At 32.0% G+C, this 12,916-nt stretch overlaps 1 protein-coding gene across 1 annotated transcript in view; it reads right to left on the bottom strand.

Moving 5' to 3' along the window:
* LOC106612204 (tryptophan--tRNA ligase, cytoplasmic) overlaps positions 1-12,452 on the bottom strand; it is a 38,770-nt gene extending 26,318 nt beyond the window's left edge. The window contains exons 1-5 of the mRNA XM_014213203.2: positions 12,346-12,452; positions 11,650-11,781; positions 10,972-11,185; positions 10,550-10,658; positions 10,183-10,302 (exon numbers count right to left, since the gene is read on the bottom strand). Of these exons, the coding sequence (XP_014068678.2) occupies positions 10,183-10,302; positions 10,550-10,658; positions 10,972-11,185; positions 11,650-11,763 (557 nt within the window). The 5' untranslated portion in view covers positions 11,764-11,781; positions 12,346-12,452. The remainder of the gene's footprint in view (positions 1-10,182; positions 10,303-10,549; positions 10,659-10,971; positions 11,186-11,649; positions 11,782-12,345) is intronic.
* Positions 12,453-12,916: the final 464 nt, after the last annotated feature.

The following is a 12,916-nucleotide window of genomic DNA, read 5'->3' as shown; positions in this document are numbered from 1 at the left end:
ATTATAGACAGTGTGTTATAAAGTATCTGTTATTATAGGCAGTGTGTATTATAGACAGTGTGTTATACAGTATCTGTTATTATAGACAGTGTGTTATACAGTATCTGTTATTATAGGCAGTGTGTTATACAGTATCTGTTATTATAGGCAGTGTGTTATACAGTATCTGTTATTATAGGCAGTGTGTTATACAGTATCTGTTATTATAGACAGTGTGTTATACAATATCTGTTATTATAGACAGTGTGTTATACAGTATGTTATTATAGACAGTGTATTATACAGTATCTGTTATTATAGACAGTGTGTGTTATTATAGACAGTGTGTTATACAATATCTGTTATTATAGACAGTGTGTTATACAGTATGTTATTATAGACAGTGTTATACAGTATGTTATTATAGACAGTGTGTTATACAGTATCTTATTATAGACAGTGTGTTATACAGTATCTGTTATTATAGACAGTGTGTTATACAGTATCTGTTATACAGTATCTGTTATTATAGGCAGTGTGTTATACAGTATCTGTTATTATAGACAGTGTGTTATACAGTATCTGTTATTATAGACAGTGTGTGTTATTATAGACAGTGTGTTATACAGTATCTGTTATTATAGGCAGTGTGTTATACAGTATCTATCATTATAGACAGTGTGTTATACAGTATCTGTTATTATAGACAGTGTGTTATACAGTATCTGTTATTATAGGCAGTGTGTTATACAGTATCTGTTATTATAGACAGTGTGTTATACAGTATCTGTTATTATAGGCAGTGTGTTATACAGTATCTGTTATTATAGACAGTGTGTTATACAGTATCTGTTATTATAGGCAGTGTGTTATACAGTATCTGTTATTATAGGCAGTGTGTGTTATTATAGACAGTGTGTTATACAGTATCTGTTATTATAGACAGTGTGTTATACAGTATCTGTTATTATAGACAGTGTGTTATACAGTATCTGTTATTATAGGCAGTGTGTTATACAGTATCTGTTATTATAGACAGTGTGTTATACAGTATCTGTTATTATAGACAGTGTGTTATACAGTATCTGTTATTATAGGCAGTGTGTTATACAGTATCTGTTATTATAGACAGTGTGTTATACAGTATCTGTTATTATAGACAGTGTGTTATACAGTATGTTATTATAGACAGTGTGTTATACAGTATGTTATTATAGACAGTGTGTTATACAGTATGTTATTATAGACAGTGTATTATACAGTATCTGTTATTATAGACAGTGTGTGTTATTATAGACAGTGTGTTATACAGTATCTGTTATTATAGACAGTGTGTTATACAGTATCTGTTATTATAGACAGTGTGTTATACAGTATGTTATTATAGACAGTGTGTTATACAGTACTGTTATTATAGACAGTGTGTTATACAGTATGTTATTATAGACAGTGTATTATACAGTATCTGTTATTATAGACAGTGTGTGTTATTATAGACAGTGTGTTATACAGTATCTGTTATTATAGGCAGTGTGTTATACAGTATCTGTTATTATAGGCAGTGTGTTATACAGTATCTGTTATTATAGACAGTGTGTTATACAGTATCTGTTATTATAGGCAGTGTGTGTTATTATAGACAGTGTGTTATACAGTATCTGTTATTATAGACAGTGTGTTATACAGTATCTGTTATTATAGACAGTGTGTTATACAGTATCTGTTATTATAGACAGTGTGTTATACAGTATCTGTTATTATAGGCAGTGTGTTATACAGTATCTGTTATTATAGACAGTGTGTTATACAGTATCTGTTATTATAGACAGTGTGTTATACAGTATCTGTTATTATAGGCAGTGTGTTATACAGTATCTGTTATTATAGACAGTGTGTTATACAATATCTGTTATTATAGACAGTGTGTTATACAGTATGTTATTATAGACAGTGTGTTATACAGTATGTTATTATAGACAGTGTATTATACAGTATCTGTTATTATAGACAGTGTGTTATACAGTATCTGTTATTATAGGCAGTGTGTGTTATTATAGACAGTGTGTTATACAGTATCTGTTATTATAGACAGTGTGTTATACAGTATCTGTTATTATAGACAGTGTGTTATACAGTATCTGTTATTATAGGCAGTGTGTTATACAGTATCTGTTATTATAGGCAGTGTGTTATACAGTATCTGTTATTATAGACAGTGTGTTATACAGTATCTGTTATTATAGACAGTGTGTTATACAGTATCTATTATTATAGACAGTGTGTTATACAGTATCTGTTATTATAGGCAGTGTGTATTATAGACAGTGTGTTATACAGTATCTGTTATTATAGACAGTGTGTTATACAGTATCTGTTATTATAGACAGTGTGTTATACAGTATCTGTTATTATAGGCAGTGTGTTATACAGTATCTGTTATTATAGACAGTGTGTTATACAATATCTGTTATTATAGACAGTGTGTTATACAGTATGTTATTATAGACAGTGTGTTATACAGTATGTTATTATAGACAGTGTATTATACAGTATCTGTTATTATAGACAGTGTGTGTTATTATAGACAGTGTGTTATACAGTATGTTATTATAGACAGTGTGTTATACAGTATGTTATTATAGATAGTGTGTTATACAGTATCTTATTATAGACAGTGTGTTATACAGTATCTGTTATTATAGACAGTGTGTTATACAGTATCTGTTATTATAGGCAGTGTGTTATACAGTATCTGATATTATAGACAGTGTGTGTTATTATAGACAGTGTGTTATACAGTATCTGTTATTATAGGCAGTGTGTTATACAGTATCTGTTATTATAGGCAGTGTGTTATACAGTATCTGTTATTATAGACAGTGTGTGTTATTATAGACAGTGTGTTATACAGTATCTGTTATTATAGGCAGTGTGTTATACAGTATCTATTATTATAGGCAGTGTGTTATACAGTATCTGTTATTATAGACAGTGTATTATACAGTATCTGTTATTATAGGCAGTGTGTTATTATAGACAGTGTGTTATACAGTATCTGTTATTATAGACAGTGTGTGTTATTATAGACAGTGTGTTATACAGTATCTGTTATTATAGACAGTGTGTTATACAGTATCTTATTATAGACAGTGTGTTATACAGTATCTTATTATAGACAGTGTGTTATACAGTATCTGTTATTATAGACAGTGTGTTATACAGTATCTGTTATTATAGACAGTGTGTTACAGTATCTGTTATTATAGACAGTGTGTTACAGTATCTTATTATAGACAGTGTGTTACAGTATCTGTTATTATAGACAGTGTGTTATACAGTATCTGTTATTATAGACAGTGTGTTATACAGTATCTGTTATTATAGACAGTGTGTTATACAGTATCTGTTATTATAGACAGTGTGTTATACAGTATCTGTTATTATAGACAGTGTGTGTTATTATAGACAGTGTGTTATACAGTATCTGTTATTATAGACAGTGTGTTATACAGTATCTGTTATTATAGACAGTGTGTTATACAGTATCTGTTATTATAGACAGTGTGTTATGCAGTATCTGTTATTATAGACAGTGTGTTATACAGTATGTTATTATGGACAGTGTGTTATACAGTATGTTATTATAGACAGTGTGTGTTATTATAGACAGTGTGTTATACAGTATCTGTTATTATAGACAGTGTGTTATACAGTATGTTATTATAGACAGTGTGTTATACAGTATGTTATTATAGACAGTGTGTTATACAGTATGTTATTATAGACAGTGTGTTATACAGTATCTTATTATAGACAGTGTGTTATACAGTATCTGTTATTATAGACAGTGTGTTATACAGTATCTGTTATTATAGACAGTGTGTTATACAGTATCTGTTATTATAGACAGTGTGTTATACAGTATCTTATTATAGACAGTGTGTTATACAGTATCTGTTATTATAGACAGTGTGTGTTATTATAGACAGTGTGTTATACAGTATCTGTTATTATAGACAGTGTGTTATACAGTATCTGTTATTATAGACAGTGTGTGTTATTATAGACAGTGTGTTATACAGTATCTGTTATTATAGACAGTGTGTGTTATTATAGACAGTGTGTTATACAGTATCTGTTATTATAGACAGTGTGTTATACAGTATCTGTTATTATAGACAGTGTGTTATACAGTATCTGTTATTATAGACAGTGTGTTATACAGTATCTGTTATTATAGACAGTGTGTTATACAGTGTGTGTTATTATAGACAGTGTGTTATACAGTATCTGTTATTATAGACAGTGTGTTATACAGTATCTGTTATTATAGGCAGTGTGTTATACAGTATCTGTTATTATAGACAGTGTGTTATACAGTATCTGTTATTATAGGCAGTGTGTTATACAGTATCTGTTATTATAGGCAGTGTGTTATACAGTATCTGTTATTATAGACAGTGTGTTATACAGTATCTGTTATTATAGACAGTGTGTTATACAGTATCTGTTATTATAGGCAGTGTGTGTTATTATAGACAGTGTGTTATACAGTATCTGTTATTATAGACAGTGTGTTATACAGTATCTGTTATTATAGGCAGTGTGTTATACAGTATCTGTTATTATAGACAGTGTGTTATACAGTATCTGTTATTATAGACAGTGTGTTATACAGTATGTTATTATAGACAGTGTATTATACATTATCTGTTATTATAGACAGTGTGTTATACAGTATCTGTTATTATAGACAGTGTGTTATACAGTATCTGTTATTATAGACAGTGTGTTATACAGTATGTTATTATAGACAGTGTGTTATACAGTATCTGTTATTATAGACAGTGTGTTATACAGTACTGTTATTATAGACAGTGTGTTATACAGTATCTTATTATAGACAGTGTGTTATACAGTATCTGTTATTATAGACAGTGTGTTATACAGTATCTTATTATAGACAGTGTGTTATACAGTATCTGTTATTATAGACAGTGTGTTTTATTATAGACAGTGTGTTATACAATATCTGTTATTATAGACAGTGTGTTATACAGTATCTGTTATTATAGACAGTGTGTTATGCAGTATCTGTTATTATAGACAGTGTGTTATACAGTATGTTATTAAGGACAGTGTGTTATACAGCATGTTATTATAGACAGTGTGTTATGCAGTATCTGTTATTATAGACAGTGTGTGTTATTATAGACAGTGTGTTATACAGTATCTGTTATTATAGGCAGTGTGTTATACAGTATCTGTTATTATAGGCAGTGTGTTATACAGTATCTGTTATTATAGGCAGTGTGTTATACAGTATCTGTTATTATAGGCAGTGTGTTATACAGTATCTGTTATTATAGGCAGTGTGTTATACAGTATCTGTTATTATAGACAGTGTGTTATACAGTATCTGTTATTATAGACAGTGTGTTATACAGTATCTGTTATTATAGACAGTGTGTTATACAGTATGTTATTATAGACAGTTTATTATACAGCATCTGTTATTATAGACAGTGTGTGTTATTATAGACAGTGTGTTATACAGTATCTGTTATTATAGACAGTGTGTTATACAGTATGTTATTATAGACAGTGTGTTATACAGTATCTTATTATAGACAGTGTGTTATACAGTATCTGTTATTATAGACAGTGTGTTTTATTATAGACAGTGTGTTATACAGTATCTGTTATTATAGACAGTGTGTTATACAGTATCTGTTATTATAGACAGTGTGTTATACAGTATGTTATTATGGACAGTGTGTTATACAGCATTGTTATTATAGACAGTGTGTTATGCAGTATCTGTTATTATAGACAGTGTGTGTTATTATAGACAGTGTGTTATACAGTATCTGTTATTATAGACAGTGTGTTATACAGTATCTGTTATTATAGACAGTGTGTGTTATTATAGACAGTGTGTTATACAGTATCTGTTATTATAGGCAGTGTGTTATACAGTATCTGTTATTATAGACAGTGTGTTATACAGTATCTGTTATTATAGGCAGTGTGTTATACAGTATCTGTTATTATAGACAGTGTGTTATACAGTATCTGTTATTATAGGCAGTGTGTTATACAGTATCTGTTATTATAGACAGTGTGTTATACAGTATCTGTTATTATAGACAGTGTGTTATACAGTATCTGTTATTATAGACAGTGTGTGTTATTATGGACAGTGTGTTATACAGTATGTTATTATAGACAGTGTGTTATGCAGTATCTGTTATTATAGACAGTGTGTGTTATTATAGACAGTGTGTTATACAGTATCTGTTATTATAGACAGTGTGTGTTATTATAGACAGTGTGTTATACAGTATCTGTTATTATAGGCAGTGTGTTATACAGTATCTGTTATTATAGGCAGTGTGTTATACAGTATCTGTTATTATAGGCAGTGTGTTATACAGTATCTGTTATTATAGACAGTGTGTTATACAGTATGTTATTATAGACAGTGTGTTATACAGTATCTGTTATTATAGACAGTGTTATACAGTATCTGTTATTATAGACAGTGTGTTATACAGTATCTGTTATTATAGGCAGTGTGTATTATAGACAGTGTGTTATACAGTATCTGTTATTATAGACAGTGTGTTATACAGTATCTGTTATTATAGGCAGTGTGTGTTATTATAGACAGTGTGTTATACAGTATCTGTTATTATAGACAGTGTGTTATACAGTATCTGTTATTATAGACAGTGTGTTATGCAGTATCTGTTATTATAGACAGTGTGTTATACAGTATCTGTTATTATAGGCAGTGTGTTATACAGTATCTGTTATTATAGGCAGTGTGTTATACAGTATCTGTTATTATAGACAGTGTGTGTTATTATAGACAGTGTGTTATACAGTATCTGTTATACAGTATCTGTTATTATAGGCAGTGTGTTATACAGTATCTGTTATTATAGACAGTGTGTTATACAGTATCTGTTATACAGTATCTGTTATTATAGGCAGTGTGTTATACAGTATCTGTTATTATAGACAGTGTGTTATACAGTATCTGTTATTATAGACAGTGTGTGTTATTATAGACAGTGTGTTATACAGTATGTTATTATAGACAGTGTGTTATACAGTATGTTATTATAGACAGTGTGTTATACAGTATCTTATTATAGACAGTGTGTTATACAGTATCTTATTATAGACAGTGTGTTATACAGTATCTGTTATTATAGACAGTGTGTTATACAGTATCTGTTATTATAGACAGTGTGTTTTATTATAGACAGTGTGTTATACAGTATCTGTTATTATAGACAGTGTGTTATACAGTATCTGTTATTATAGACAGTGTGTTATACAGTATCTGTTATTATAGGCAGTGTGTTATACAGTATCTGTTATTATAGACAGTGTGTTATACAGTATGTTATTATAGACAGTGTGTGTTATTATAGACAGTGTGTTATACAGTATCTGTTATTATAGACAGTGTGTTATACAGTATGTTATTATAGACAGTGTGTTATACAGTATGTTATTATAGACAGTGTGTTATACAGTATCTTATTATAGACAGTGTGTTATACAGTATCTGTTATTATAGACAGTGTGTTATACAGTATCTGTTATTATAGACAGTGTGTTATACAGTATCTGTTATTATAGACAGTGTGTTATACAGTATCTGTTATTATAGACAGTGTGTTATACAGTATCTGTTATTATAGACAGAGTATTATACAGTATCTGTTATTATAGACAGTGTGTGTTATTATAGACATTGTGTTATACAGTATCTGTTATTATAGACAGTGTGTTATACAGTATGTTATTATGGACAGTGTGTTATACAGCATGTTATTATAGACAGTGTGTTATGCAGTATCTGTTATTATAGACAGTGTGTGTTATTATAGACAGTGTGTTATACAGTATCTGTTATTATAGACAGTGTGTGTTATTATAGACAGTGTGTTATACAGTATCTGTTATTATAGGCAGTGTGTTATACAGTATCTGTTATTATAGACAGTGTGTTATACAGTATCTGTTATTATAGACAGTGTGTTATACAGTATGTTATTATAGACAGTGTGTTATACAGTATGTTATTATAGACAGTGTGTTATACAGTATGTTATTATAGACAGTGTATTATACAGTATCTGTTATTATAGACAGTGTGTGTTATTATAGACAGTGTGTTATACAGTATGTTATTATAGACAGTGTGTTATACAGTATCTTATTATAGACAGTGTGTTATACAGTATCTTATTATAGACAGTGTGTTATACAGTATGTTATTATAGACAGTGTGTTATACAGTATCTGTTATTATAGACAGTGTGTTATACAGTATGTTATACAGTATCTGTTATTATAGGCAGTGTGTTATACAGTATCTGTTATTATAGGCAGTGTGTTATACAGTATCTGTTATTATAGACAGTGTGTGTTATTATAGACAGTGTGTTATACAGTATCTGTTATTATAGACAGTGTGTTATACAGTATCTGTTATTATAGGCAGTGTGTTATACAGTATCTGTTATTATAGACAGTGTGTTATACAGTATCTGTTATTATAGACAGTGTGTTATACAGTATGTTATTATAGACAGTGTGTGTTATAGGCAGTGTGTTATACAGTATCTGTTATTATAGGCAGTGTGTTATACAGTATCTGTTATTATAAACAGTGTGTTATACAGTATCTGTTATTATAGACAGTGTGTGTGATTATAGGCAGTGTGTTATACAGTATCTGTTATTATAGGCAGTGTGTTATACAGTATCTGTTATTATAGACAGTGTGTTATACAGTATCTGTTATTATAGACAGTGTGTTATACAGTATGTTATTATAGACAGTGTGTGTTATTATAGACAGTGTGTTATACAGTATCTGTTATTATAGACAGTGTGTTATACAGTATCTGTTATTATAGACAGTGTGTGTTATTATAGGCAGTGTGTTATACAGTATCTGTTATTATAGACAGTGTGTTATACAGTATCTGTTATTATAGACAGTGTGTTATACAGTATCTGTTATTATAGACAGTGTGTGTTATTATAGGCAGTGTGTTATACAGTATCAGTTATGCAGTATCTGTTATTATAGACAGTGTTATACAGTATCTGTTATTATAGACAGTGTGTAATAAAGTACTGTATTTGTTACTATAGGCAGGTTGTTATACAGTATCTATTATTATATCCAGTGTGTTATACAGTATCTGTTATTATAGGCAGTGTGTAATGAAGTACTGTATTTGTTATTATAGACAGTGTGTTATTATAGGCAGTGTGTTATACAGTATCTGTTATTATAGGCAGTGTGTTATACAGTATCTGTTATTATAGACAGTGTGTGTTATTATAGACAGTGTGTAATGAAGTACTGTATTTGTTATTATAGACAGTGTGTGTTATTATAGGCAGTGTGTTATACAGTATCTGTTATTATAGGCAGTGTGTAATGAAGTACTGTATTTGTTATTATAGACAGTGTGTGTTATTATAGGCAGTGTGTTATACAGTATCTGTTATTATAGGCAGTGTGTTATACAGTATCTGTTATTATAGACAGTGTGTTATACAGTATCTGTTATTATAGACAGTGTGTTATGCAGTATCTGTTATTATAGGCAGTGTGTAATGAAGTACTGTATTTGTTATTATAGACATGTGTGTTATTATAGACAGTGTGTTATTATAGGCAGTGTGTTATACAGTATCTGTTATTATAGGCAGTGTGTAATGAAGTACTGTATTTGTTATTATAGGCAGTGTGTAATGAAGTACTGTATTTGTTATTATAGACAGTGTGTGTTATTATAGGCAGTGTGTTATACAGTATCTGTTATTATAGGCAGTGTGTAATGAAGTACTGTATTTGTTATTATAGGCAGGCTGTTATACTAGGGTCTAGAGTGTTTCCTGGTCTGGGACAAAAGGTCAGGGATGTACCATAGTGTCGGGACCTTTGGTGGTTCTTAATAGTGTCAAGTCCCTCCATCTCACTAATACTAATCAGGGTTGGGGTCAATTCCATTTTAATTCCAGTCAATTCAGGAAGTACACTGGAAGTCCAATTCTCTTCTATGCTTTTCACAGAAAAAAACTCTGAATTTGGTTTACTTTCTGAATTGACTGGAAGGGAAATGGAATTGATCCCAACCCTGGCTACTTTACTGACAGACTCACTTTGTGAAGATGAAAGGGATGAGGTGGCCCACGTGCAAGGCCTCTGAGGAGGGTCCTCTGCCCGTGTAGAGGTAGAAAGACTTGTTCTTCTCATATGCGTCCAGAACCTGGTGCATATCTCTGGAAAAAGACAAACAACACAGAGTTACAGCATATGACACATCCTAAAATGCCCCCAAGACTAGATGTTTACTACGTGGTATCAATTGCTCATGCTCAATCCCAGACAGATAGACATAAAGGCAGACGGACCACCCTCTAGAGTACATTCAAATACATTCATAGGAATGACGAACTCAGTGACGATAAGCACAGCTTTCATAGAGGAGTGATGAATCTGGTGACTGTATTGACTAGCATAACTGACCTGTGAGAGAAGAAGATTCCTCGGCGTAAAAACCGGTGTGCCTTCTGTCCTGAGACTCTCTCTATTCTGTCCACCAGCTCTTGGTCAATCTTGCTACTGCCAAACCGCACTGAAAAGAAACGTCAGTACACAATTTCCCCATATCATTAATTATGCTCTGACTAAATAAAATAAAAGAGTTTGACATTAGATAACGTCCATGTGTTTGAAGCAAGTTTACAGCAACGTGTGAGATATTTGACATATCTCACATAAAGGCTCATTCATTTTCACAGAGGCCCAACTCCTAACTTAAAAATTCATACATAACAACTCGGACAATTCCTACATCAATGCATGATTTACACAATTGTCAAGTGAAGCGTGCGCTGTGCATAAATTCAGACCCTGCCCAGAGATCTAACATTATTCTTTCCACTGACCTATCAGCTTGTCGTAGTCCACTCCTTTGGCGTTGGTGGTGGAGACGTTCCAGGGGTCGACCATGTCCTCCCCATCTGCAGCTGCTGCTGGCCCGTTGTCTTGTGAAACAGCGCATTCTGAGGGTGGACATCCAGTCTTGTAGTCCTGACCTGTTACCTGCTTGTAGTCCACTTTTAGCTTCAGCAGCAACTGTACAGCAGCATCAATATCAGCCTGCAATCCAAAAACAATATAAGATAAAAGGTATTACAATAACATCACGGTGTCTCATTATCATGGTCATGGAATAATTCACTATACGAACACAATATGACCAGTGTCGTATCGTGACTGTATTGCACAACACTTAGCAACTTATTATGACATGATACAGTATAAGAACACACTGTTTGTGTTTTTAACTAATAGAAAACATCCCCATGTGAAGGTATTTGTAAATATGTATATGTTATAGATACTTAGTTTTATATTCGTTGTAGCAGTAGTTTGTTAGGTGTAGGCCTATTATTAGTTTTACAACTTTTTTATGTCGTTTTATTTGTATTTCATTGTTATTATTGGACCATTAGTATATGCCATATTATTCTTGTTACTAAGTATTGTATTTTTTGGGGGACACTTGAAAACGAGATGGTGCATCTAAAAAATAAATGGAATAAATACATCTAAAAGCTCACTTTTGCAGCCTTTTCTGTTTTCAGAGTTCGGACTGTGTCTCCTTGTGATGTTAGTTTCTCATATAGGTCCATTGGGGTCATATCCCCAGCCTCGTCTCCCAGACAGTCTGTCATCTTCAACTTGGTCAGGACCTAAGAGATACAAGATTATGTGACACAATTTCATATACAGTAGTTTACGTCAAGTAGCATACATGCCATTGCATTAGTTAACAAGCTATCAAGTGTGTCTTGTCATAAGATGAACTTTTGCATGGTAAAGATAAGGCCAGGGTTTTCAGTTCCCTGTGCTAGGGAAAGTAGCTAGCTAATCTTGGTTAACTCAGTTTAAAATCAACAAAACACACATTGATGTCAAGGGTGGTTTGAAGTCATTTACACAACGAACAGCAATAGATATCTGGTTTTGCTTTGGTCCATGAAGCCACCTGAACAGAAAGGACTGTTCAAGGTGCATATGTTGTGATTCAAGAACCTCTCTCTCCACTGCTAAAGCTAGCTTAGCACGGTGGTTAGCCCATATGTTTGCCATAACGTTGTTCTGTTCTGATCTACTCTACCACGCCATGACAGTGGCTTTCGGTTGATAGGATGTTTTAAAAAAAAAAATAAACACGAATACATCAAAGGAAATTTTCTAAATATTTTAGATTTTTAAATATTCCAAATGTTTCAAAATAATTCAAATGCACGCACCTTTCAGATTTTATGACACCGGTGAAATCAACTCATTCCACTTGCATCAGCCTGCTTGTTGGCTGGGAAGTGTTCAGGGCAAATGTGTCCCCTAACAAACAAATAGTTGATCTATTCAGTTCCACTGTGAATTTATTTACCGTAATAAGAGAGGTTATAATATTGTTGTCATGTCAAAGAGAAAATCCAGTTACTTTGAATGAGAATGACATATAGAAAAATGCGTAAACGACAATGCAAGTCTGTTTAAAACGTCGACGGTGCCTGTCGGAATTGTTTTGGTTCCGATTGACTAATTTCAAAATAAAAGTTGTCAAGCGCTGTGCGCTAATGTAAAGAGCTTGAGATATAATTACAACTTTTATTTCGAAGATGTGGATCAATGGGTTCCTGCACAGGCTTCACACATTTGGAACTGGACAAAATTGATGAGCAACATACATTTACTGTACTTTCTCCTGAACCACTGAATTTTATGTAACGTTAGCTACTGCAATTATCCCCCCGTCATGGTACTAGTGGCATATCTGCTATAGACACAGGAAGATATTGCTATGCAGCTTCTTGGTTG

Source organism: Salmo salar, chromosome ssa01, assembly GCF_905237065.1.
Source record: "Salmo salar chromosome ssa01, Ssal_v3.1, whole genome shotgun sequence".
NCBI lineage: Eukaryota > Metazoa > Chordata > Actinopteri > Salmoniformes > Salmonidae > Salmo > Salmo salar.
Note: the sequence above shows the minus strand (reverse complement) of the source record. Positions and strands in the feature narration are given on the sequence as shown.